This window comes from Propithecus coquereli, unplaced genomic scaffold, assembly GCF_000956105.1.
Source record: "Propithecus coquereli isolate 6110/MARCELLA unplaced genomic scaffold, Pcoq_1.0 Scaffold241, whole genome shotgun sequence".
NCBI classification, from domain to species: domain Eukaryota; kingdom Metazoa; phylum Chordata; class Mammalia; order Primates; family Indriidae; genus Propithecus; species Propithecus coquereli.
In genome coordinates, this window is record NW_012147964.1 from 2,917,087 (window position 1) to 2,944,209 (window position 27,123).

Here is a 27,123-nt window from a genome sequence, read left to right on the forward strand (position 1 = left end):
GTGGCACATGCCTGTAGTCCCAGCTACTCAGGAGGCTGAGGCAGGAGGATCGCTTGAGCCCAGGAGTTTGAGGTTGCTGTGAGCCAGGCTGACGCTGCGGTACTCACTCTAGCCCGGCAACACAGACTCTGTCTCAAAAAAAAAAAAAAAAAAAAAAAGAAGAAACTAGTGGCCGCACAGAGAGTGCATGTCGGGCCTCTGGTGGCAGAACCTGCCCTAGGCCGAGAGCGCCAGGAGGGCTGCCCGGAGGAGGCGGCAGGCGGCACACATGAGCCCTGGAGCAGCAGGGGACAGCTTAGGAAACAGACTAAGGACTAGGACCTGCAGCGGAGAGGAACGTGGAGATGCGCTCATGGCAAAAGTCGAGCCTCAACCAGGCGCCATTAAACGAAACTAAACCAGAGACAAGAGGCTCAAAGATGCTCGTAGCCTTTAGGCTAGTGAGCTGGCTCCCGGGGGAACGTCCCCAGCAAGTCGCCCCAGAAGCAAGGCTGTCCCGGCAGGGCTGGGCACAAAGCAGTTTCCTCTGTGCCTTGCGGCGAAAGCCTGGCTCAGGGTCATCTATGCAGGAGTTTGGTTAAATCACAAAAGCCTAGAGTCCCTTGTCCCACGGGACGTGGCATTAGCGTGGTTGATCGTGCAATCTGTGCAAGGGACCCTGGCGTGCACTTGGCTTCCCACGTGAAAGGGGGGTGCAAGGTCATCTGGGACACCCCACCCTTTGGAAATGACCATTTCGGAATTGCAAGGTGCCTGCGTCAGTGCAAATTAACAGTCAGTGAAAACGGGTCCCCCGTGCCCAGCCGCCAGCCCCCGCGCCGGGGCGCCCACACTCTCTGGTTTCTCCCGCTCCTTCCAGACGCAGGTGGGGCCCGTGTGCCCTCCTGTGACACGGGTGGCTCGCACCTGCTGCTCCACCACGGGTTTTCATTTCCACCCTCGGGCTCACGCATCTCTCCCCGCAGCTGCGCATCGGGGCTTGTTTGGACAGGTGCTTACTGATGGGTACGGGACTGGGGTGAACGGTGTCCCCCAAATCCACGTCCGCCCAAACCTCAGAGCGTGGCCTTATCTGGAAATAGGCTTTAGACAGACGGGTCTCAGGAAACTGAGGTCACACTGGGTGAGGTGGCCCTATCCGTGGCTGGCGTCCCTGGATACTTGATTTGTCCTCAGTTTTCTCCCAGGTCGGGGTTCCCGACAATGAACGTCCGCTGGCTTCCGGGCCTTGCTGTGGCCTCGGGGCCGGGGGCGGGAGAGGGCACCGCTAGTGAGCCTTGAACGACACCGACACTGGAGAGGGGGCGGGCCCAGGTGCGCCAGGACTCACCTGTACAGAGGGGCTGGGAAGTCCACTTCGAGGGTCCCAGAGGGGACGTAGGTCCCTGAGGGGACGTAGGGCCGGGCAGCCTCCCGCCTCAGGGTCTGCATGTCTGCCTCTGTGTTCCTGCGGGCTCCTGCCAGGAAGGTCTCTGGGGCCATTGTTGACAGTGACAAAGGCCACCCAGTGTCCCGGCAACCACCTGACCGCTCCCTCCCTCCTGCCAGCTGCAGGCAGGGCAAGTCTGGAGAGCTGCTCCGCGCAGCGAGGGTGGGGCACCTGGCCACGAGTCCCCAGTTCCCCCCCAGTTCCTTGCACCCCTTGCCTGGGGGTCAGCCCCCCAGCTCCCTCCCCGCATCCTCACGGCAGGGGAAGGGGACTCGATCTCCCCGAATCCCACCATCCCGGGGAGGCAGTGCCCCCTGCCAGGACCCCGGCACCCCGAGATCCCAATTCCTCTCCGCACCCCACACCCAACGTCCACCTCTGTTCACGGCAAACCCGGAGCCGGAGCGTGTCTGTGAGCACGCACAGCACGGCTCACACCGGCCACCGGTGCCCGTCGCGCCGCCCGCTGTCCACGGCAGGTGCGTGGGTCAGCACACTGGTCCCTCCTCACACTGAGCGTCGCTCAGCCATGAAAGGGGACGAGGCTCTGACACAGGCCGCAGCGTGGAGGGACCTTGAGGACGTCGTGCTCAGTGACAGACGCCAGACACAGAAGGACACACAGTGTGAGACTCCGTTTATAGGAAACGTCCAGAACAGGCAGATCCACAGAGACGGGACGTGGATTCGTGGTGGGAAGGGGCTGGGGATGGGGCTTCCTTTTGGGATGATGAGAATGTTCTGGAATTAATGGTAGCCGCACAACATCATGAAGGTACTAAGTGCTGCCAAACTGCTCCCTCTGAGATGGTACGTTGTATGTTATGCGTATTTTACCACGATAAAAAAATGTAAACAAAACAAACGCCAACGCCCCTCTGCCTTGGGTCCCGTCCTGCCCTGCCGGTCCCGTCCCCCACACGGCCAGGGCTCCCACCGGCCCCGCCCTCCCCACCTCACTCTGCCACCTCCACACGTGCTGCGCCACCTCGCCCAGGTGCACCTGCGTCCTCCGGCCCTCGCTCAAAGTCAGGCTGGTGCTGAGCCCTGATGCAACACCACCCTGCCCCAGGGCTCCTGTCCCCATGTCACCCGCCCACACACTTCCTGATGACCCTGTCTGTCCTGGGACTGCCCCAGCACACGAGCGCCCTGAGCGCAGGGCTTGCTCGTCCTCACCCGGAGGGGAGGCCCAGGTGCAGCTCCCCTCACCTCTCTCCTTGGTGCGGCCAAGACCGAGCCTCAAGACCGCGCGGGGTCCCTGGGCTGCCAGGCCCCCTCCTGACCACCCCTGCTGCTCGCCCCCCCCACTTCAAACCATCCCCTTCCGTCCTCCAGCCCCAGACCCTACAAGTCCCGCTGGGCTGATGCACCCAACCCTGGGCCTCCTCTTCCTGGCCTCCCTGCTGGGCTCTCGCGGGACCTGTCCCTGTCCCGCTGCACCCACCCTCCCTCCAGCCTTCTCTGCTCTCACCTCGCTTTCCCAACCGGAATCCCAGCCTCTGCCTCCAGCCCGACTTCTCCGGCCTTGGTGATGCCCCCTGGCCTTGGGCCCATCTGTCAGGTGGAGGTGGCAACAGTGCCACCCCCAAAGCCTGACGTCCCACCCTCCAGGCCCCTCTGCCCCTCACAGCTGTCATTCCCGCAGCCAGAGCCGTCTGGGCCGCGTGGGAACTGACGCCCGCACACTCCACAGGAGGCCGGCCTGCCCCCTTCCCCTTCTCACCAGCGACCTTCCCCTCACTTGCTGTGTCCCGGGTCCCTCAGTGTGGCCAGCCCTCAGGGGACACGCTCAAACCAGCACCACCCCCGTCCTCCCTGCCACGGTGACAACACATCTGGGGGGGCCTGTCCCCGACCCACAGAGCTGTGAATCTGGGGACTGTGCCTGCAGAGACAGCCATGAGGTCTCGGTGGCCTGTGAGGGCCAGTCCCCCACCGTGACAGCCAGGCCTGGGGCAGGACTGTGCGGCCTCCACCCAGCCGGGACCCACAGACGCCAGCCAGCCCTGCTGTGCATGAATCCACAACTTGTTTAATGACAGTGACACTGCGTTACATGGAAAACAAGGCTCTGTCTGTCCTGCAGGGCACCCGCCACCCGCCTCTGCAGCCACAGTCACCCGCCAAGACGACAAGCGTCTCGCCCTCTCCTGCGTCTGGACCTGTAGTGGTTCCGAGCCCAGGGGAGGGTCCCACACTCAGAGCCGACCAGGCCCCCTGCTCACGGTGGCTCCTGGGCTCCCGGCAATGCACCGCTGAGTGAAGGGACAAGGTTGGATTTGTTTCCTCACTAAAAAAAAAACAACTCAAACAGTAAGACTGGACCAATCAAACGCACACCTCTATGTACACGTGACCTGCCGCAGCAGGAGGGCCGGCGGGGCCACGCTCCTCCCAAAGCGCAGGTGGGTGTCAGTTGTCCTGCGGGTGCAGCGACCGGCCTCCCCTACCTGAGCAAGCTCTGGCCCGGTGGCCCGGGCCCAGGAGCGGTGCGCGGGCGGGGGGTGGTGGAAGGCCTGGCAGGCCCCGGCCCCTCCCTGTCTAGCCTCAAACAAAAACACGGAAGTCCAAAGAAAAGTCACAAATACGTATGTACACATGCACACGCCCGCCTGCTCCGCCCCACAGCCGGCCTCACCCCGGACAGGGGAGCATGAGCCAGTATCTGAGCGTCAGGGAAAGCCCAGAAAGCTTCTGGAAGGACCAAGGCCCCCCAAGCCTTCTGCCCTGGCCTCCCCACGGCGCCGGCGCAGACGGGCACAACAGCACAAGTCAGCTGAGGACGGTGAGGCTCCGCGGTCGTCCAGACGCAGCGGCCTTCAATGGGACCCCAGCCACCCGCAAGCACGCAGACCTCGAGTCTGGCTCGGGGAAGGACGCTGGACCCCACTGGGGACACGATGAGGTCACTCTCCAGCCAGCGCGGCGAGCGGGTCCCTTCCGCTTTCCTGGACGACGAGTCCGTCTGCAGAGCTTCTCCTCCGGCGTGAGGGCCGCGGCCCAGCAGGACGCTCGGACCCCAGCTGGGGCCGCTGCCCGCGGTGTCGCTCCACATGGCGCTTCCACTGCAACCCTGCCCGGGGCGCCGACCGCAGAGACAGCAGCAGAGACGCCTCCGACCCAGCTGGGGCCCTCGATGCACCGGCGCCTGTCGGCTCACTGGCCCCCGCAGCCATCTGGCTCTGGGCTGGCGGAGGGCCGCGTCTGTGAAGAGGCAGCCGGGGGTGCCAGGCCCCCGTGTCTGGCTGGCTGTCCCAGGCGCATGGGCAGAGGTGGCTTCCAGGAAGGGCGTGCAGCCCCGCCCGGGTGACAGGCGCAGCAGGTGCAGGCGAAGGTCCAGGGTGTCCATCCTGCTGCAGGTGTAAATGGTCCAACCGGGGCCACGTGGCCAGCCAGGGTGGTTCTTGGCCTTCAGGAGGGAGTCCGAGCCCCCAGCCGCGGGCCCACCCCAAACACCGGCGACGCGCTCACAATCAGGCGTTTAATGAGACTCCAGGGTTCTCCAGGCCCAGCTCCCGCCCAGGCCGCCCCTCTGGGTTGTGCGGGAGGCAGGGTCCATGCAAGCCGAGCACAGCTGGGGGTCTCCCGACCCCAGACGGCTGGCACCGCGTGTCCCGCCCGGCGGGTTTACCGGATCCTGGTGAAGAGGTTGAGGACAGACACGGACTCCTGCGGACACACGGAAGGGACAGGCTGAGCCACAGCCCCAGAGGGGAAGGGCTGCCTGGAGGGAAACCGAGGCTGCGGGCCTGGCCCCCAGGGTGGCTGGGAGGCGCCGTCCCAGCCTGGCCTGCTGCGCCCTGGGTGCCCCTGCCTGTGACCTGGGTGTGAGGTCAGGCGCGCGGAGGTGGGGGCCCCTGGGGGCAAGTGCGCCCGAGAGGATGGGGTGGGGGGCGCGTGTGGCACTGTGATACCGACCCACTTTACCTTTGTTGAACGCGTTTTGCTGAAGACGTTCCAGAACCTCAGGGTCTCGTCCCCAGCACCGGTGACTATGGCCTCCCCGTCAGGGGACATTGCCTGTGGACAGGAAAGGGCTGAGCCGCAGGCGGGGCCCCCCAGGCTGCGTGGTGGGCAGAGACCGAGATGGCAGCGCTTTCCCCAAGACACAAAGGGCCCCTGCATGGAGGGACGGTCAACTCTGTGCAAACGCAAAGGGTCGACACGCACAGACCACCCAGACACGCTGGCTCGGCTCACGGCGTTCTCTGGCAAGAACAAAACCTTGCAGGGTGAGTGGCATCGGGGCGACGGCCACCCCTTTGCCCTGTCCCAGCCACGTGCACGTGGTTTATTCTGTGAGACGACCACGCAGTTACCCGAGTGGCCAGATGTGGGTTATTTTTGGCTTTCTTCACATCTCTTTTGGTGAAAAATAAAAAACAAGTGAATGCAGGTTCTCAAGGAGCAAACTGGGACATTGGTAAAACACGTTCCCAATGACGGCAGAACCAGGCCGGGCGCGGTGGCTCACGCCTGTGATCCCCGCACTCTGGGAGGCCGAGGCAGGAGGATCGCTCGAGGTCAGGAGTTCGAGACCAGCCTGAGCAAGAGCGAGACCCTGTCTCTACCAAAAATAGAAAGAAATTAATTGGACAGCTAAAAATATATAGAAAAAATAAGCCGGGCATGGTGGCACATGCCTGTAGCCCCAGCTACTCGGGAGGCTGAGGCAGTAGGATCGCTTGAGCCCAGGAGTTTGAGGTTGCTGTGAGCTAGGATGACGCCACGGCACTCTAGCCCGGGCAACAAAGTGAGACTCTGTCTCAAAAGAAAAAAAAAAAACAAACCAACCAACATTTGAGACACAACCTGCCAAGCCTGCTGCCCGGCTCAGGAGCCCATGCTGGACCCAGCACAGTTCCTCCTGCAGGAGAGGGTGGGCCACGGGCATCTGTGCGCCGTCCGCCCCACGCGGACTCACCAGGTACAGGACGCGGTAGGAGTGCCCGGTCAGCTTGGCCACCTGGGTCAGGGACGGGTACTTCCAGACGAGGATCTGGTTCTGTGAATAGCCATGTGTGCTCACCTGGGCGGGCAGAGGGGGCAGGCGGTCGGGCCGGGCCGAGGCAAGGCTGCCCTCTGCCCTGCGCTCCCACCAAGCACACGTGAGAGCTCAGATGCTAGGCAGGGCCCGAGACGGGCAGGACAGGCGAGGCCGTGATGGGCCCAGGGCCTGGGTCCCCAACAACTTCCTGCCTTCCCAGCCGGCCTCCTCCACCCTGCCCCATGCTGAGCCATGCTAACGCTTCCCCGTGAACGGGGGAACAGATGTCCAGGCCCGACTGTGGCGCCTGCGCGATGCCCCGCTCACCAGCTCGTTGGCGTGCTTGGACCAGGCGAGGTTGCACACTTGGGAGCCCGTGTCGATGCACTGCAGGGGCTGCCCCGTGAGCGTGTTCCAGAAGCGGATGCAGCGGTCGGCCGTGCCGCCGCCGGACGCCAGCAGGCCGTGCTGGTGCGGGGACCAGGCGATGGCCTTCACGGCCGCCAGGTGCTCTGTGTACTGCTGCACGGGGCTGAGGCTCGAGTGGTTCCAGACCAGCAGCTGGAGGACAGGGGCCGTGAGGCCTGGGGACACCCCCAGCCCCCGTGGCCCCACAGGCCGCCCCCGACAGGGAGGATGCACCACCTTCGCCCCTGTGGCACAGGCACACCCGTCACCCTGTGCAGTCCTGCAGGAGTGGCCCAGAAGGAGGGACAAGCCCAAGGCCACAGGCTGACCTGCTGCAGAGCACCCCCCGCCCCCCGGTCACCAGCAGTGTGAGGGACAGTCCCCACGGCACAGGGCGCGGCACCCGGGGAAGGGGAAGCCCGGCTGTATGTGAGGTGGTGAGCGCGCCTGGGGTGCATACCTTGTTGTCGTTGCCCCCCGAGGCGAGGAGCTGGTGGTCCGTGGACCACTTGAGTCCACACACCTCCTGCCGGTGGCCCTGCAGCCGCCGCTCGGACTGCAGGGGCGGGGTGCGGATGTCCCTCTGCAGGATCATGCGGTCCCGGCTCCCAGACGACAGCTGGTCGGCGTTCCAGGCCAGCGCCCCTGGGGGCCGGGCAGAGGCAGGTGAGCCCTGGCCTCGGGAGCTGGGCCCACAGGGAGCCACCAGCCCACCAGGACAGGGCTCCTCACCCACGCGCGCCGTGTGGCCTTCCAACATGGACAGCTTCTTCCCCGCAGCCGCGTCCCAGATCTGCACAAAGCCCTTGTGTGTGCCCACCGCTACCAGGTTCCCCTAGGACGGAAGGAAGGCGCAGCAGAGAGCGGGCGTCAGGCCGCGGCGTGGGGACCCTGCAGCCAGCCAGGCCTTGGTCACCCTGGGATCTGCCCTCCCCAGCGCTTCAGGGCGGTTTCCCTAAAGGATGTTGAATACACGTCCCTGTGGGTGAAGCTTAAAACCCTCCTCGGAGCTTTCTGGGGTAACGGGCACCCGGTGTGTGGGTTTGTCCGAGTCCACCCAACACACTCAGGGCCTGTGCACTTGGCCGTGTGGACGTTTCACACAGAAGAAAGGAGAAAACTGAGCTCTGCTGACGCGGGCGCTGAGGGGCAGAGCGCGGACGGCTGCGATCCTCCTCGAAAGTGTCAGAAAATAGGATGGATGGCGAGGAGGGGACAGAGCCAGCGTTAAGCGCCGAGAGCAACTCTGGGCAGGGCGCGTGAGCCTGCACCGTAACGTTCTCCCTGCTGCTCGGACGTTCTCAGGATATCAATGACCCTGAGCCGAGCGTCCCCGATGGAAAGTGGAGCTCCAGCGGAGCTGAAACGCGGCCCAACAAGGAAATCACCGGGAATTGGGCTTTGCTTGCGCTGGCCCTCCCCCAAGGTCACCGTAACCCTCGCTACCAACAGCGAGGACGGTGGGGACATGTGCATGCATCTGTGCCCGGACGCCGGACGGCTCAGGCTCCGCTCTGGCTCCTCGGGGTGCCCCAGCACTGCCCGGCGGGGGCCAAGCCCTCTGGACTCACCCGCTCAGACCAGCCCACGGATGTCACCGAGTCCCCTTCCACAGAGAGGTCGCAGAGCCGGGTCACCTGGGGGCAGAGGTCAGTGTAGGCTTACGTGCTGCCTGCTGGTCCTTCAAGGCCCCGGACTGTCCAACCATCCGTTGTGATCGATCTGTCCATCCACTCGCTGTCCCAGGCCGAGGGGCAGCCAGGCCGGTCAGCACAGGGCTGGGCCTGGGGCCTCCTGCATGACCCGAGGGTGCTGGGAGGCACAGCAGGTGCAGACCACAGGCTGCTGAGGGGCAGGCGGACGGCGACCCTCCCTCTGCAAGGACTCCGCGTGCCTTCTTGTGAGACCACTTGTGTGGTTCGAGCCTGAGAACACCCACCCCGGGGACCAGCAGGCCCCTTGTGCCCGGTGACCAGTCCAGGAGACCAGCCGCTCGGCCATCACGGGCTCCGCAGGCCAGGACGCCCGCCTCCCGCCTCTAACCGATCGGGGCCGAGGCTGCAGCTCCGGTGGGGACTCCCTGCCGCCACCACAGACGCCGGCCCCCGCAGAGAGGTCCGTGGAGACGCTCTGCTCGCACCCACCGCCTGCCCTGGAGCCCCTGGGGGCGGAGTGGCAGGAAAGGCTAGCCGGGAGCTGCCCCAGCGCTGAAGCCCCACAGCGACGCCGGCACCCGCCACACAGGCCCCAGAGCACAGGCACGCACACATCCCGCGCTCGAGGCGCCCACCTGGCTGGTGCACGCGCTCCACAGGTACACGCAGGTGCCCAGCCCCACGCTGAGCACGTTGAGGGACGACCAGTCGACCAGGTTCAGGTAGAAGTCGTCCTGCAGCTCGGGTGCGTCCAGGACCTTGAAGGGGATCTTGGAGATCTTGCGGGTGGGTTTCCGTGGAGACCGGAGCAGCTTCTGACTGCAGACACGGACACGCGGCACGTCGGCCAATGCGTTAGTGTCGCTTTTTGGCAAATGCACAGAAAACATGTCCTCCCTGCTGCCCCCACCCCCGATCTGAGGTCGATGCTGCCGGCCACGGCGTGTCCTCAGGGACGGGGTCCTCTGGGCCCCCTCTGGGCCTGGCGCGCCTGTGCTACCAACCGTGGCTCCCTGGGCCTGGCCCCTCGGCTCCAAGGACCCATCTCCCCTGGGAGGCCCCACTGCAGCCCCACCCTGCCCGTCCCGGGACCCGCAGAGACCCGCTGCCCAGGCGCCCGGACTCACCTCTTGTTGCTGACGGGGGACAGGGAGTAGGGCGACACATCGTTGCCGTCGTCAGGGCTCGCGCGCTTGGTGCTGAGGGAGTACTGGGGCGGGACGTGCTGGCTGAGTGGGGGCCGCCGCCCCGGCCCGAGCCCCCCGTGCCCCAGTACAGGCAAGTGGGGAGCAGGGCGCTTGCCAGCCACCCTGCAGCCCATGTGCCTAGGCAGGCGCTGGAGCCGCGCATGGCGGTGCTCCGAGCAGGAAGGAGCAGACCCGGCCTCACTCTGAGGCGTCCTCCCTGCAGTGAGCACGAACACCAGCGCCTTCTGCCCTGCCCCACGTGGCCCCAGCCCTGCAACCTGGCCTCGAGGGACCCACGCCAGGCGTCTGACCCTGCCCTCGGGCCCCCCGACCACCTTGGGGACAGGCGGGAGGTGCTCTGTGGGGACATCCTGCTCCTGCAGAGAGGACCCCGGCGCCCCCTGGGCTGTGCGTCTGGCACCTGGCCTCCCCCAGGTAGGGCCCTGTCCCTGGTCCTCGGGCCCCCACACAGCACTGCTGCAGGGGGAAGAAACGTGAAAGGCTGGGCCTGGATTCTTCCTGCACCCCCACCTCGTGGCTCACTTCCCGGGTACCCCGGCTTGGCAAGGGAGGGCAGGACCCCACACCGGCCAGCCAGGGAGGGGCAGCTCAGGTGGGGCTGGGCCGTGGCTGGGGAGGCGCAGCTGCTGCCCGGGCTGCGGCTCACCGTGAAGAGGCCCTTCTTCTCGGGCGTGGACGGCTGCAGCCGGCGGTCCTCGGTCTGCGGGTCCTGCACCTTCTCGATGCCGGCTCCCAGCAGCTCGTTCTTGAGCAGGGCGGAGTAGGCCAGGCCGTCTGCGGGCACCGGGCACAGTGAGGCGGGGCGGGCGGGGCGGGCTGCAGGGGCCGGGCGGGCTCGGGTCCTCACCTTTGCCGTTGTCCGAGGTGGCGTCCTTGGCCTTCCGGTTTTGACTGGGTGACTTCTCGTTCTCCTGTGGGAGGAGGGGAAAAGGCGGGAGGGGACGCCGTGCCCCCCGTCCCCGGCCCTGGGGCGTCCCCGCTCCCTGCCCGTGGCGCCCTCACATTGATCCTGTGGAAGTTCACGCTCCAGTTGGCGCCGGCTCTCGAGGGGATGAAGCGGTCTCCGTGCTTGCTGGGCGACGACACCGGGGAGTTGGCGGGTGTCAGGGTTCTCCGCATCTCTGTGACCTGAGACGATGGTGGGAGGGGCTCGTTCTCGGCCCTCAGAGCCCCCAGTGCGGGGCGGGGATAGGAGGCTGCGAGGCGAGGACAGAGCCCAGCAGCAGGGCTGGTGAGGCCCTGACTGCCCCCGCAGAGCTGGGGGATGCCACTCAGCTTTGCGACGTCTAAAGCGTCACACGCAGAAGTGACGGCGGTGTGGGACACAGAACGTTTCTTCCCGGAGCCGCCGAGCTGCCGCCCCCACCCCTGCTTCCCTGACATGAGTACGTTCCCGCCCACCACCCTCCCGCCTGCACCAGCCCCGTGGCCCCTGCCAAGCCCTCCCACCCTGCGCATCCTCCCAGGCGTCCTCTCTCTCCAGGAGGGGTCTGCTGTGCGCCGGTGTCCCCAGAGGACACACTGGAGGGCTGAGCCCCACATCCTGGGAACGGAACCTCATCCGGACACGGGTTCCCCTAGTCACGTAATCACAACCACAGTCACCAGTGAGAGGGAAATACGAACACAGACGGGGAGGGGGTCAGGGGACGGAGGCAGAGACTGGGACCCCGCAGCCATGGCCAAGGGACGCCCGGTGCCCCCGGAGCCTGTAGAGGGAGCAAGGCCCTGCTGCGTCTTTGAAAAGAAAATTTTTTTTAACCTGATTTTCTTTTACAGAGACAGGTGTCTCTGCAAAAGACCCATGAGTCCATCCAGGGCCCGTTCAGCCCTGATCACAGTCCTCGGGACAGGCTGGCGCCCCTTACAGCCCTGCGGTGACCAAGGCGGGTGGGCACCGATGGGCTGTGGGGCTCCCTCAGCGGGGGGCGGAGGGGGGGTATGGGGACCCAGGCGCCACTGCGGGGCGGCGCTTGGGGCAGGTACTCACACAGGGCATCGTGTTCTCGTTCTGAATGACGATCTGGCGGAGCAGCCGCCGCTCGTAGTCCTGGTCCATGGCGAGGCAGGGCCCGGCCACGGTCAGCCTGCGGGGCGGTGGGAGGGGTCAGCGGCCGGGGCCGGCTGCGGGACAGGCAGCGGCACCCCCTGGAAGCCAGCGCAGCTCGCGCAGGCACCAACTGGGCCCTCCAGGCTCCGCCGGGGGGACTCCCTTGACCCCTCGCCCAGCGCTGGGCCAGGCTCCCACCCGCCCTGCCCTGGCCCCTCCTTGCTGCCCGCAGAACCTTCCAGCCCACACAGCCCCCGTCGCATCCTCCTGCCTGCAAAGGGGAAAGGGCTTTCTGCCCTGGAGTCCCAGCAGGGAGGTCGGGGGCAGGAAAGAGTTACGGTGGTCCCGGCCAGGACCCCTTCCGCAAGCGTGGCAGCCCTGACGTCCTGACGTGCCAGCCACAACCCGCGAGGCACACGTGCAAGTACGTGAGTGGGGGAGCGACTGCCCACGTGGGGCTGGGGGCCAGGCTGGACCAGGTCACCGCACAGGCACGTCGGCCTGCAGTGGACAGTCCACGCCCGCACCGGTGACAGTGGAGGAAACATCCGGGGCCCCTGGGCTCAGCCCAAGCCAGGAAGGCCTGAGGCGGCATGTGTGTCTAGGCCTGGACAGTAGTGAAAAGGAGACCGGCAAAGAACATTCTAGAGAGGGAAGAGCAGGTCTGCATGGCTCGGGGTAGGAAGGGCTTGCCCCGTTCCAGGACAGAGCCCCCCAGACGCAGGTAGGTGGCCGAGATACGGCGCTCTTGACGTCAGGGGTCTGCAAGCCCCGGCTGACAGCCAAACGCACACCGCCTGCCTCCCCAGTAACGGAGGGGCCGGCCTGTCGCCCAGGCTGGAGTGCAGTGGTGTCATCACAGCTCACTGCAGCCTCCACCTCCTGAGTGATCCTCCTACCTCGGCCTCCCGAGGAGCTGGGACTACAGGTGCCGCCACCACGCCCAGCCTGTAAGTAAAGTCCGATCGGCACACGGTGGCGCCCCGAGGGCAGAGCTGCCACAGAGACTGCCTGGCCCTTACAGAAAGGCCAGAGAGCCCTGTGTGACCCGGGGGGCCGCCTCACAGCCGGGGGAGCTCGGGTGAAGTGGGAGTTTTCAGCACAGCCTGGCACAGAGGGGCCTGGAGGACTCCGGTGCCTCTTTGTCCTGCTGCCTTGGGCGGCTCCTGTGGCCTTTCGCCCGCCACCAACACCTGGGCTCCTCTAGCAGGAGCCCAATGGCGTCCACGGCCCTTGGCACCCTAGTTCCGGGACCTGAGCCTCCACGTGGGCACCCGGGTTGGCAACTGACCAAAAAAATGTTTACAATTCCCACGTGTAGCACCGCAGTAAAATCAACGGGTACCCTTTTAAAAAAAACTGGTAAAATAAGTATCGCCAAGTTTACCATCTCATGCATTCCCCAGGGCACAGCTCAGCGGCATCGAGCACATTCAGTGTCGTGCAACCACCGCCACCCTGCACCTCCAGAACCTTCTCATCTTCCCCAGCTGAAGCTCTGTCCCCGTGAAACACACTACCCACCCCACCCCCTCCCCAGCCCCTGGCACCAACCTCTCTGGCATTAGTCCCTCCACCGACCCAACAATTCCACCCGTTAGCAGACACGCCCCCGGGGGAGTACGCGCCCACACACTTGTCCGTGAACGTTCCCAGCAGCTCGATTCACGACAGCCAAGAAGGGGCAACAGCCCAGGTGGCCATCGACAGGTGAGTGGACGAACACGCGTGGTCTGTCCACGCGCTGGAATATCCCTCAGCCACAAAAAGGGACGAGGCTCTCACACAGGCCACAGCGTGGGTGGACCCTGAGGATGTCGTGCTCAGTGAGAGACGCCAGACACTGAAGGACACAGTGTGAGACTCCATTTGCATCAAATGTCCAGAACAGGCAGAGCCACAGAGACGGGAGCAGAGGCCACACTTCCTTGTACAAACCAGACACCCAGGAAGACACCAGTTGGCACCACCAGGTAGGGAACAAATCTGGGTTCCCTGCTGTCCCTGTCATCTCAGGAACTACATCCTGACACTGAGGAGACTGGCCGATTCCTTTTTTCACATCCTCGAGTGGCCTCTCTGACGAGTGCCTGGTCCTGCAGCGGGAGGCGCTACGGACCATGTAGCTGGATCGTCCCATGAGCCTGCCGGGTCCTCCTGGGGCGCTGCTGCCCTGGCCTGCAGTCTTGGGGCACACACGGGGCCCCGGTACACCTGCAGGCCCTGAAGGTGGACGCTCAGCCTCGGCCACAGCGGGGCCTATCAGACGCCAAGGGACAGCAGTGTGCAGCCAGCAGTCCCATGTCACTGGGTTTTTGTGTATCTTGTACCCCTAGGCGTGGCCTCAGGACCCTGACACCAGCACGACACCCTAAGGCCAAGGGTGGGGCAGCGATGGCCCAGGATCCCGTGGGCACGGAAAAGGTCCCCTGCCCTGTGGCTCCTCTGCCCAGGCCTCACAGACACCAGGCCGCCTGCTCATCTGGGAATCGGGCTGTAGCCCCCAGTCCAGCTGAAGCCCCCCAAGTCCTCCACGCGGCTCAATCCAAGGCCCAGGTCCTGGTTCCAGGACGTGGCTGGAGGCTGCCTCCCTCCTCCTGAGCCCCCCGCCCACACACACTGCCCACGCCCCGCGCTGCCCAAAGGCCCAGCCACGCCCCACAGGTCCGCCATGGGCCCCCACCACCTGCGACCACTCCTGGGGCCACGCTGGCCATACCTGGGCTGAGAAGAGGCCTGTGGGTCTGTACCCAGTGGACACACCCATTTGGGGGATGGTTTCTTGAGGCCAAAGCCACGCCACCTCACGGCCACAGCGCCAGGCCAACCGCCAAACACAACCAAGCCCCAGGAGAGGGACTGGACAGAGGAGCAGTCACCACCACTCTGCTCTAGAAAGTTCCACCTGCCAGTGGGGCATTTTCCTAGGGTCCTGCCAGTCAACTGTGCCGTGCCCCAAGAGGCTGGGGGTGTCCCCCACAGGCCGAAGAACCAATGCTGAGAGGAGTTGGGGTCTACGCACGTCCACACGCACCCACGGAACGGAGAGGAAACCACAGGGCAGACGCCACCTTTGAAAGCAGAATTGTTTTACGGAAACCCACCCTGGGGGCTGCTGGGTGGTCTGCACTGGGCAGCACCCCTAGGTCAAGGCTGCGCGATAGTGGACATCAGCCGTGGTCATAGGTGAGGAAATAGCTGGAAACGTGTTTCACCGAAGGCAGGGCCCAGAGCGCAGCCCGGCCACCTTGAGCACCAGAGACCAAGCAGAGCCCCAAACACCGCGGTGGCTCCGGAGCAGGGGCACGGGGGCCAGTGCTCCCAGCGGGAGCTCCAGAGCTGCCACCAGGACTCAGAGAGCCGAGCCCTGAATTTGCTGAGCCCAGCCCACATGTGGCGGCAGGGAGGCAGCCCTCTGCCTGACGCCCGGCAGGTCCGCGCCGCCGTCACCCGGGCCTGCCCGCTACGGGCAGCTTATGACGCCGCACAGCTAGCGGGCAACACGCCATGCACAGACGTGGCTGCTGAGGGTCAGGGACAATCCAGATGTCCCAAGTGTGGGGGTGTGTCCCAAATGTCCTCACCCCCAGACCCTGTGCACAGGTCACCTAATGTGGACGCAGGGACTCTGTAGGTGGGATGGAGTTAAGGACCTCGAGATGGAAGGTCACCCTGTACCATCCATGTGGCCCAGTGTCAGCACAGGGTCCTCCCATAAGGGGGCAGGAGGGTCGGAGGCAGAGAGACTGGAAGACGCTGCGCTGCTGGCTGTGAAGGGGCAAAAGAGCCCCGAGCCAAGGGACGCAGGTGGCCGTCAGACACTGGGAAGGGCGGGAGACGGGTTCTCCCTGGAGCCCCCAGGAGGGGCCGGCCCTGCCACACCTTGATGTCAGCCTGTGAGGCCTGTGATGGCTTCTGGCCTACAGGGCTGGAGAGGACACCTCTCTGTTGACGTGCAAGCTCGCCAAAGCCAGAGGCCTCCTCTGCGCAGCCCCGTGCGGCTCCTGCGGGAGGCCCAGCCAGCCCTGCCTCTCCCCCTTCTCTGAGCCCCCAACTCCCCTGACTCCTGATGGCCCCATCTGTGGGGGGTGGGCAGCGGAGAATCGCTCATCCACTACACCTGTTATGCAGCGCCCCAGGCCTGGCAACGAGGGCCATGGTCCCCCCACAGGGCAGAGGTCAAGGAACCAGGTGAAGAGGACTCCGGACAGCAGCACGTGCTACCAGGAAGCGCATTTTCAAAAGTGGCCCCAACAACCAGCTGTTGTAGTGAGAGGGACACAGTGTTCAGATGGGGCCGAGGGCCCCGCGCAGGGGAACCTCCCCGAGACCCGGCGCCCCTCAGAGGAACCCCTGGGACGCAGGCACAGGCTCCAGGACCAAGTTCCTCCCAGCTCGGACCTTCCACATCCCGATGCGAGGTCGGGGTGAGCCCAGCCCCGTCTGCTGGCCTGGCGGGGGCCCCGCTCAGGCTCCTGCACCTTCAACAGCCTCTGGCCCCGTATTTGCTGGACCTGGATGAACTCAGCGCCCACGGGGCTCTGGGACCCTCCGAGCCTTGGCAGCCGCAGGGAGAGTCCTGCGTCCCGGGCCTGGGACCTCACGGGGCACCACACCCTGGCGCCTGCAGTGCTCAGCTCAGGGACTCCCCGGCCACCTACTCTGAGCCCCCACCTGCCTGTGCTACAGGAAGAATAAAAGACCCAAAAGCCGTGAGGTTTGAAATGGTGGCGAATTCAACAACGGAAAACCTGAGTGTCTGCAAGACACAACGCACCACCAACAGAGTTACAAAAAACAATCACAACACTGGGGAAAATATCTGCCACCCGCAAGAGAGCCCGCATCGGCAAGGACGCTCACCTTCCCTCGCAGCCCGGAGCTGCGAACCAAGCCAGGACACCGCGTTCCGACCTGTCAGGCGCAGAGTCTGTGGCCTGGGAAGGCGACGCGCCCTCGCTGGCCGAGGCGTGGGGAGAGGCGGCTGTGCGCACGCTGTTGGCAGGAGATGAAACCGCTACTGCTTGGGAGGAGGGCGATCTGGCAATTGCTTCCAAAATTCAAAAAAATGCACATCCTCTTTGATGCGCTATTTCTACTTCTAAGAATTTATCCTTAGAAACTCCAGGCGCGTGTGCAAAGGGGTATTTGCGCGCTGGCAGGACACGGGGATGAGGTGTCCCGCAGAGGGGCGGGCGGCAGGGCTGAGGGACCCCTCGTGGAACACACCGGATGGTGGGCGCAGGTGGGGACGGGGTGGGGGGGTGCAGGGGGAGTGATGAGAGGACAGGGAGGAAGGAAGCGAAGTCCTTGCGTTCTGTGTCACGTGTACACCCGCACTGGTTGAAACGACAAGCCCAGGGACAGACGCAGGCCGGGAGGCTCCATGAGCCAGACAGAGGCCACGCTCTTGCTCCTCACTGCACGCTCCCACAGCGGCACTGGAAAGCATTAGAGCGGGATGAACCGGTATCTTTTATCACCGTCCGCGAGTAACCATGGAGCACAGACCGCGCCTGCACGGCCGCGCGAAAAGACTCCAACCAGATCAAGGGAGCTTAGCACCAACGAGGAGCCTCGACATGCGCTGGGGGCGACCTGGTGACCACGCCTGCGGGTGCCCGGCTGGGGGGCTGCTGCTCCTCTGCCCACGTGGCCACCCCTGCAGGCTGGACTCCCCCTGCCCATCTCCGGGGCACTGTCGCCGGGGGGTCTCGCAAACCCACCGAGCCAGCTCAGGAGGGGAGGTCCGCCCTTCGCCCTGTGGCCCCCAGAATGAAGAGCCCAGAGGCCCTGCTGCCACCACCGGGGACAAGCCCTCGATCTCCGAGCCTCACCCTGCTCCCCCGGCAGAGCAGTGACAAGGCCCCGGTGCGGAGGGAGACCCCGGGATAAGTAACCTGAGTTACACCTGCTCACACTGGACACCAGGACGAGCTCCCAACGGGGCAGGGCAGACGGCACAGACCAGGGGACCCATGGCCCCTGGGACTCCCCTCATCTCTCCCTCCCCACTTGGTGTGGATTTAAACGTGTGCAGCCTCCTAGGACCTCAGCGGGGCAGGTGATCGTGGTACCTGCCAAGTCTCTTGGGGGTCAGTGGAATCCCCTCACCCAGGGGGTCTCAGCTGGGGTACTTCTGCCCCCTCCAGGGGACACTTGGGGGGAGCCCCTGGCAGGGGGTGGGTGGAGGCAGGGCCGCTGCTCAGCACCTGCAGTGCCCGGGATGCCCCACCCCCGTGGATCCGGCCCCAGTGTCAAGGGCCACAGGGCAGACCCTGCTCTACGGCAAGGCCGGGCCAGGGAGGCCACTTGAATGAGTGACGTGGAAAGCGCGTGGGCTGGGCCTGGAGCCAGCCGAGCCCCTCAGTGTCAGGGAGCAGGAAGCACCCCAGCCCCACCTTACGAAAGAGGAAACGAAGCCAGAGGAGGAGGCTGTCTGTGTGGGACGGATGACACGGCGTGTCGTCTCTCGGCTTGTCCGGGAGGCCCCCCGACTGGGGCGGGAAAGCGGAAGGGGCATCGATGTGTCAACAGGGCGTGGGGATGAGTCCCCCAGAGTTCTCACCGTCACCGAACACCCCCAAGAGCAGAGCAGGCTGGTGCCAGAAGCCCTCAGCCAAATCCTGACTCCTTCAAGGTCTTGCTTAGCTTGAAAAACTGGTCCCTGCGGCTTTCGTGTTTTTTCAGGCTGTTCGAGGAACGAAAGACGTCGAAACATCCCAACGGTAGCTCTTCTGTGACTCACGCTCTGCGGCAGCCTGCGGTCTGGGTACGGCTGCCTGTGAGGTGATGTACGCCGGGGTGTCCCCTCGGCCCTGTGGGCACCCGTCCGGATCACGCTCTGGGGAGGGGCCGTCCTGGGCGCTGCAGGTGCCGCGCAGCGTCCCCGCCCCACCCGCTCCACATCAGGAGCCCCCCGTCAGGACGACCACAGACGTCCCCAGACACTGTCCAGCGACCCTGGAGGCGGGACGGCCCCTGAGCGAGGGTAACTCCTGTCCCCTTGCTGGCCAACGCTCACAGGCCACGTGGCACCCGATGCCCACGGGAACACGGAGCAGAGGGGGAAGGCGCAGCAGCCGGAGCCCTGGAACCCGGACGGGGACAAGGACAGAGATGAACCCGCCTGCGCCCACCACAGGCCGCGCCGTATGTGCTGCACTTTTGTCCTCAGACGGCCCTGTGGGCAGGGGCTGTCTTATCTCAGGCCCAAAGTCACCGTGCAGCCAGCCAGGGCGGAGCTGGGACATGAACCTGGGGCCACTGCCTGGCCCTGCCCTACAGGTACCAGGCTCCGGGAGAGGCCCAGACCCAGCACCCTCCGTCACAGCTGGAGCCTCACACGGTGGCTCAGCAGGAAGCGTCCAATTAAGGATCACTGGGTCACAGTGGCAAAAGGCTGGGGTGGGGCTGGGGCGCAGCCCTCCACAGGTGCCAGAATCCTACGTGCCGAGTGCTCCTGAGGACTGCCAGGCGCAGGAGCCCGGGGAGCTGGGAGACCCGGGTCAGGCCCAGGGACCCCCGACACCTGTGAGACCCCAGGCCCAGCTGCCTCCCCTCGGGGCCCCTTCCTCCCAGGGCCTGTGGTCTGTTCTCAGCCACCAACCACGTGCTGTCGTGGGCCTGCAAGCTCCCTGCTCTGCCAGTCTCCTGCGCCCTGAGCGCCCTCCGTGAAACGCGGCTTTCTCAGCGTCGCCCTGTCCCCCAGTCTCCTTCCCACCCACCCTCCTGGAAGATGAATCGAGACGACTCTCTGGGGCGGCACTTGGATGCCCTGTGCAAGCGCTGTGAGCCCCACGGTGGGACGCGCCATCCGCCACGCGTAGCCCTCGGCCCTGCGGAACCCTTCCCGCTCCCGCCCCCCACAACCCAAACCAAACAAGGCTGTAGCAGGGTCACTGGCAAGAGCGGGGGCTTTGGAGGGGCCAGCCCAGGCCTGCAGTCCCAGCCTCAACCACTCCTGGCCACGTGGCTTTGGCAGCTTCAATTATTGGGACCCCAATCTCTTCGTCTGTCGAGTGGGGACAACACTGGCCGCCTGCGCCGCTGTGTGATTGGGCAGGTCTGTGGGGCAACCAGTGGCGACCTGCCCCAGGGGAGGTGCTCGGTGAGAGGAAGCTGGTCCCGAGGACTCAATGATAGGCACACACAGGTCCCCAGACCCGCTTCCTGCTGCCTTATCCGTGCAGCGTATGTGGGCTATGTGGCACGTGGGCACCCTGGCGGCCACCAAGCTGCCCCAGTGACCTCCCGGCCACAGACCACACCACCCATCTGTCCTGTCAGTGAGGACAGACTTCCCCCAGAGAGGAAGAGGACATCCCCGGTCAAGGGGATCCCCAAGGGAGGTCGGCTGTGGTCTCGCAGATGGCCTGGGCCAATGGAGAGGTTGACTCTGGACCACAACCGGGCCGGCCTGGGGACAGCCGATACACAGAGGCAGCCCCGTGGAGACGAGTGGCCTCTCAACCACCCTATGGAAGAGCAAGCTGAGCTGGCACCCCGACCTCCACAAACGGCACAGACTCAGCCGGGAGTAGCTGAATCCAAAGAGGGCGGTGCCCAGGCCAGGCACCAGGGGGACACGTGCCTTCCCGGGGTGCCCACGCAAGTCACTACGAGGCCAGTCACTTCTAAGGAGGCCTGGCACCTGGGCCCAGGAACACACCCGTCGCATTTTCATTTATTCGTTCACTCGCGCAGCCAGCGGACGCCTCCTCCCCACCGACCTGTGCCGGGGTTGCAGCTGACCCAGGCGCTGCTAAGCAGAGCTGGAGCTGTGGTCCCCACGGGGCTCGCAGGCCACCCCTGGGGGCTCACGGCCAGCGGCCCTCCCACCGCCTGCCTGCCCCGCAAGAGCTGCTGCTCCACACCTTCCAGTGACATCAAAGGTAAGACCTGACCTTTCTTGTCCGAGGCCTCTGGGCACCGCCAAGCACCCACGACCCTGCTGGACTGGGTGCGAGGTTCAGACCAAAAGGACGTCTGGGTCTGCAGCAGCCCGAAAGCACGCGCGCCCCACGCAACAGAAGGAGGGAAGGAAGCACGCACCGAACAGCACCGACTCCCAAGGCTGGACGGGGCGCAAGAGGATCGGACCGAGCCCTGAGAGGTTCCCGAGGCCCTCTCTTCCGTGTCTCTGCACAGGCCTGCAGGACGGGGGCTCACCCCGCCTGGGGCAGCCGGTCCCCATGGTCCCCACTGGGGCATCTGTGAGCATCAGAAAGTGCCTGCCCTGTCTCGCCGCAGTCCCCACCGTGGTCCAGGTGGGGTGGCGGAAGGAGAAACCTCACGCAGCATGTTTTGGGCGGCGCTCCTCAACCCGGGCACTGTGGACACTCAGGCCCCACTGCCCTCTGCCGGTGGTGGGGGTACTGTCCTGGGCACTGCAGGGTGCTGAGCAGCCTCCCTACCCCCACCCCCTCCGTGCCAGGAGCACCCTCCTCCCCAGTCGTGACAGCCATGGATGTCCGCAGACGCTGTCCTGTGCCCACGGAGGGGCAGCGTCAACCCAGGGGAACAAGCCCGGGTTGCCGGAAACCCCAAGAAAACAACCGCCCCCCCCCGGCCAAACAGACCCGTCCCCAGCCCTCCAGCAAGAGCAGACAGACCCCGCCAGCCAGCACCCGTCCTCCCTCCGCCCGCCGTCTCCCACCCACCCAGCAGCCTTCGGGCCTGGCAGTCACTAGACCCTCACTGAGGGGTCTCAACACGGTGGTTCCCAGGCCAAATCTGATCTGGGGGAGGAAGATTCCCGAGGGAAAGGAGCGTGTGCAAAAAGGCCGGCCGCTTTCCAGAACCGCGCAGCAGTCAGGGTGGAAGGGACACTCTGGGGCAGGAAAGAGGGCTAGGTGCACAGGCCAGAGGGCAGGCAGCACACATGACTCACTGTGGTGTGGTATGGAGGCCAGGCAGGGTGGCAGGGACTAGGGGACAATGACTGCCCCATCCAGGTCCTAAGACATGGTGGAGACAGGGAGCGGAGGGCCCAGCGTGAGCCGCAGGTAGGCAGGATGGATGAGACTTTTGTACCTGAATACAGGGCTGGGGCAGGGAGGGGAAAGGTCCTGGGGAGGGGCAGGGTTGAGGACAGAGTGACCTCCTCAGGACACACTCAACCTGACGGGCCTGTGAACACCCAGGAGAAACGGCAACTGGCCACTAGCCACATGGGCCTGGAGTTCAGGAGCACGTGAGAGGTGAGGAACCTGCGGGCCAGGCCGCCCAGGGGCGCGGCACAGAGAGGGAGGTGCTGGCGCCCAAGTCACAGAGCAAGAAAAAGGGCCCCCAACAGCAACCGGTGCCTGACTGTTCCTGGCAGCTCTACTCGCAACAGGCAGAGGCTGGAAACGGCACAGTGTCCGTGGACAGGTGAGTGGACACACACAGAGTGCTCCATCCACACGTGGGGTATCACTCGGCCACGAAAGGGACAAGGCTCTGACACAGGCCACAGTGTGGACGGACCTTGAGGACATCGCGCTCAGTGAGAGACGCCAGACACAGAAGGACACACGGTATGTGACTCCACTTATATGAAACATCCAGAACAGGCAGATCCACAGAGACGGGACATGGATTCGTGGTCGCCAGGGGCTGGGGAGGGGATGCGGGTGACTGCCGATGGGGAGTGGAGTTTCTTTGGGATGATTAGAATGTTCTAGAATTAAAGGTGACGGCTGCACAAGTCTGTCAATATATAAATACCACGGAATTGTACACTTTCGGTGAGCTGTGTGATAGGAGAATTATATCTGGATAAAGCTGTTACCAAAAAAAAAAAAATTAAATAAGTTTTAAAAATGAAAGAGAATAAGAAGGTCCCGTGCAGGAGACTGAAGGAACAGCTGACCGAGTGGCCACGACAGCAGATTCTGCTTTTCTCGGGGCGGAGCGTGCGCCACCGATGACTCGTGACGCTCAAATGACTAAAGGAAGCAAGGCCAGGCACGAAGCAAAGTGCGTCTCATTCCATTCACAAAGAGGAAACTGAGGCAGGGGAAAGCAGTTACTTGTCAAGGCATGCAGGGACCAATGGCTGCCAAGGACACGAACATCCCTGGATGAGAACCGCAGTGCCCCACGAGGGCTCTGGGTCTGTGCTGAGCCCAGTGGCCACCAGAGCACGTGCTGGACACACACAGGCGTCCAGGAGGCGGTTCTCAGCGCCCTGCTGACCCCACACGCACACACGCAGGGTGGGGCGGCTCTGCAGGGGTGAAAGTGAGGTGTGGGCAGGGCAGTGACAGGTGGTGGTGACAAGTAGGACGTCACTGGTGCCCAGAGGGAGCTGTCAAGGGCAGAAGAGAGGGGAGACCAAATACTCCATTCCCTGCCCGGTGGGCGCCCCAGTCCCGTGTCAGCTCCCAGGAGGCACCCGACGCGCCCTCAGTCCACCCATCTGCCCGCCCCTCAGCCAGCGCTGGGGGCTCCAGCCTTGCCGGGGCACTGTGCGGTGCTGGGGACACGTGGAGAACAGGCAGCGTCTGTCCCCATCGGCGCTGAGGACGCTGGGGACGGACGGTTCTCTGCGGTGGGACTGGGCACTACGAGGTGCTGAGCCGCACCCCTGGCCCAGACACCGCCGAGTGTCTGCTGGGCACAGAACTGGCCCGGCCGAGGACCTGTGCTCCAGGAGAAGGAATTACAGGGTGCTGTGGCTTGGCCAGTTCCTAGAAGACCAAGTCCCTGGATCTTGACCCTGGCCAGGAGTCGCTGGGATTGGCCCTACAAACAGAAAGACTTTGGTGTCCCTCTAAGTGACACTGAGCAAAAGGTCCCCAGAACCAACCCCATTCTGGATCTCCCCAAACCCAGAAGTCACCAGTATAAAAACCCAACCCGGCCAGAAGCCCCAAGAACCAGCATCAGTGAGGGGCTTCCTGCCGCACTAGAGGACGGGTCTGAAAGTCACGGAGACCCACCTCCCAAGACCTGTCAGCCTTTTTTGTTCGCTTCTAGGTACTCCCCCCGCAGCCCCCAACCCCCACTCCCAGCTAGGGCACCAATTCTGAACTTTTACTTGGGAAACAGTCGCCGGAGAGAACTGGTCAGCCCAGCATTGCTGAGACATCCCCACCTGGCAAAGCAAGGATTTGTCATCTCAGCGAGAGTCTCCCGAGACCAGGGCCCTCGTCTCTGAGAGCGCCGAGTCTGCATCCTTAGCAAAACCCTCTGCAACCCAACGTCACAAAACCCTCTGTAATCCAAAGTCACTCGCTACGAAAGGCACCAGCCAGAACACCTGCTTCCACTCTGGGATTCCAAAGGAAGTGACAATCTGGTATTGTCAAATCAGACAGAGCCCTTGACACAGAAGGCCACGAGAAATTCTGCATGACAAACAGCCTCAGATACGTCCACTCTGAGGACCATCCCCAGAGGATGTCACCTGCTTTCACGGCATGCAAATCTGGCCCCCACCTCAAGAGAGACCAGCCAACCTCCTCTACTTCGAAGTCCCTCCAGGCTGTCCCCATCCCAGGGGTGGCTGTGTGTGCTCTGGGTGGATGATTTTTCATTGGAAGGTGATAAGAAGTTGGGGGGGGCCTCACCGTGGGGAGGCATGAGGTCATCGCCCAGTGGAGTGGGGAGGGATGAGGGGATCTGCTTCCTGAGCCCGGGGATGAGTTTGGGGTGGAGAAAACAGGAAAAGAAACAAGTTTAGGCTGAACAAACATCTGCACGTAGCAGGGTCTCAGGCTTTCAGGTGGGGACAGGTCTGGAAGATGAGGGCGTGGACCACTGGGATACCCTACACATTTCGGGGATCCCAGGTGGCCGAGTTTCTGTTTGTGGGAATACACAGGCTGGCGGTTCAGATGGGAATGGGAGAGTTGGGCACAGGCAGACTGTCTCAGGTTTTGGTGGCATCACCCCTTAAATGGGACAGCTGGGTTTCGGGGAGTATTGGGGCTAGCGGAGGTCACTCTGGGAGGGTGGAGGAGCAGAATGCATGGGCTCCGGGTGGGACGGGGCCATGTATGCATTCAAACCGCAGCGGAACTGGGTGTTGCATACAATGGTGACCCTAGACACACAGGGTCCCGACCTCCCAGTCTCCTCGTTTCCGGGTCTGCAGGGCTCAGACTGCACTTTATTGGGGTGAAAGGCAGGCTGGGGCCTGGGCAAGAGAGTCACAACAGGTTCAGCTATCGGGGCGATGTAAATGTGGGGAGGGCCCGAATTTGGAAGACCCGGGGATGACAGGCCAGAGAGAAACAGCCGGGTCAGGAGGACGTGGGTCTGCCGTGCTGGGCAGAGGGCCGGGCCAGGGCGCCCTGGCTTTGGGGGGTCGGGGCTCATCCTGCTGGGTTAAGGAGGATGGGGGACGCCGACTGCAGGGGGAGGTCGCGGCTTGCAGGTGGCTCGGGCTGGGGGAGTCAAGACAGGGCCTGACATGGTGGGACGCTCAGATTTGGGGATTCACACGGGAGGTGGGGATGCTGAGGTCACCGGGGCCTAGCTCGGCCCGGGGGACGGCATTCAGAGGAGCTGTGGGCTCCTGGAGGGGCCTGAGCTGGGCGGGGCCGCAGGCCGGCTCCTCGCCCGGTTTTGGGGGGTCTGCGGTCGACCCCGCTGCCTCGGGCCCAGGGGGCGGGTCCCCGACCCCGGCCGCCTCACCTGGCTCGCTCTCGTCGCCCGCTGGCTCCCTCCGGCCCCGCCTCTCCTGGCACCGCGCTGCGCCCGTCTCCGGCCCCCGAAACTCCCCCAAGCCCGGCCGCGGCAGCCGCGGACGGGATCCCGGGCTCCGCGGTCCCTAATATGGCGGCGCTGGCTGCTCCGCGGCCTCCCGGCTCCCTCCCTCCACCGCGCGCGCCCGGTCGGCCGCGCGCGCGCCCCCGCGCCCGCCCGCCGGGCCACGCCCCCACGTCGGCGCTTTGCGTGTCGCGGCCACGCCCGGTCACGCCCCCTGGCCCCAGACTCCCCCACGCCACGCCACGCCCACTCAGCGCGACTGCGGCTGCGCGCGTTGGGCACCTCGGGAGGAGGTGACGTCTCCAGCGATTCGAATCAATACAGGAAGAGCAGCGCCACGCGTTGCCAAGGGCAACCGCGTCCGGAAGAGGACTGAGGCTGCGTGGAATAGGCGGAAGTGGTTCCGCTTGAGGGAGGGCGTGGTTCTTAACTGGGGACAGTCGCCAAATCGGGCACCCGAGGGCTGGCCCACGACAAGGGAAACCTTAGCCAGGCACACACGCGCGTGATGGGCACAAATAAGACCCAACACCGGGGGCGTGTCCTGGACATACAAACCTAACAGCGGAGACAGTCATTCATTCATTCATTCATTCATTCAACAAACACGTATTGTGCGCCTGCTAGGTGCTCCTGGAGGCCCCAAGGATACAGCAGGGGACAAAACGGACACAGTGGGCAAAACTTCTGTACACACACGTTTCTCTAAAAAAGATATGCAAATAGCCGCTACCCTCTTGCAGAGATGCTCAACGTCATTAGTCATTCAGGAAATGCAAATCAGAACCACAGTGAGATACCGGTTCACGTCTACTGGGGTGGCTACAATTCAAAACAAAACACATCAGAACAGACAAAAAAAGGAAAAAGAGAAAGAAAAGTGTTGGCAAAGACGTGGAGGTATCGAAAACCCTCATACACTGTTGGTGGCTGCTGCGAAAACCATGCTGGCAGTTCCTCCAAAAGTTAAACATAGTATTGCCATATGACACAGCAACCGCACTCCAAAGTACCTACCCAAGAGAAATAAACACGTACATCCACACGAAAGCTTGTACACCCAAGCTCATAGCGGCACTGTGCATCATAGCCAAAAAGTGCCAACCACCCAAATGGATAGTGGTGCGTTCATACAATGGGATGTTATTTCACAAGAAAAAAGCCCGAGGCGCGGACACACGTTGCACTGTGCACGAACCTTGAAAACATCGCGCTGGGTGAAAGAAGCCAGACACGAAAGACCACAGATTGTGTGATTCCATTTATATACCGTGTCCAGAATAGGCCAAGCCATAGAGAAGAAAGATTAGTGGTTGCCAGGCCTGGGGGAGAGGACGGGGAATGAGGGGAGGGATAGGGGCTTTCTATTTTGGGGTGATGAAAATATTCTAAAATTAACGTGGTGATGGTTGCACAACTCTGACTATACTAAAATCCATTGAATTATACAATTTATGTGAATGAATTGTATGGTAGATTTGTATGATTTCAATGAGCTTTGCAACCACCGTAGGATCTAGAGCAGAGAAATCCAATTTTTAAAAAAAGGAAAAGTATAGAAATCATAAAAACTCTACATCATGGATACCCAAAACACCCTGACTTCATCATTACATATTCTATACATATATCACAATGTACAAAATATTTTGCATATACATCACAATTGTACGAAATATTTG

At 63.7% G+C, this 27,123-nt stretch overlaps 2 protein-coding genes across 2 annotated transcripts in view; both read right to left on the reverse strand.

Annotated features, from left to right (window-relative positions):
- LOC105811969 (chromosome unknown open reading frame, human C19orf71) overlaps positions 1–1,502 on the reverse strand; it is a 2,998-nt gene extending 1,496 nt beyond the window's left edge. Inside the window, exon 1 of the mRNA XM_012646290.1 lies at positions 1,331–1,502. Coding sequence (XP_012501744.1) covers positions 1,331–1,482 — 152 coding nt within the window. The 5' untranslated portion in view covers positions 1,483–1,502. The remainder of the gene's footprint in view (positions 1–1,330) is intronic.
- Positions 1,503–4,874: 3,372 nt separating this feature from the next.
- On the reverse strand, positions 4,875–25,578 carry FZR1 (fizzy/cell division cycle 20 related 1 (Drosophila)). Its single transcript, XM_012646291.1, has 14 exons — positions 25,367–25,578; positions 11,681–11,777; positions 10,693–10,818; positions 10,538–10,601; positions 10,337–10,464; positions 9,610–9,692; positions 9,118–9,301; positions 8,399–8,464; positions 7,560–7,662; positions 7,288–7,472; positions 6,747–6,980; positions 6,357–6,461; positions 5,360–5,452; positions 4,875–5,101 (listed from the first exon to the last, which is right to left on the reverse strand). Exons 2-14 carry the CDS (start codon positions 11,747–11,749, stop codon positions 5,060–5,062), a joined length of 1,482 nt encoding a protein of 493 aa, XP_012501745.1. The 5' UTR covers positions 11,750–11,777; positions 25,367–25,578; the 3' UTR covers positions 4,875–5,059.
- Between the last annotated feature and the right edge of the window lie 1,545 nt (positions 25,579–27,123).

Coding starts and splice junctions, on each gene's coding strand:
- FZR1 (XM_012646291.1), bottom strand. CDS start 11,749: ATGGACCAGGACTACGAGCGGCGGCTGCTCCGCCAGATCGTCATTCAG. Junction 10,602..10,692: donor TGAACTTCCACAGGATCAAT/GTGAGGGCGCCA, acceptor CTCCTCCCACAG/GAGAACGAGAAGTCACCCAG. Junction 7,473..7,559: donor AGGCCACACGGCGCGCGTGG/GTGAGGAGCCCT, acceptor CCCGGCCCCCAG/GGGCGCTGGCCTGGAACGCC.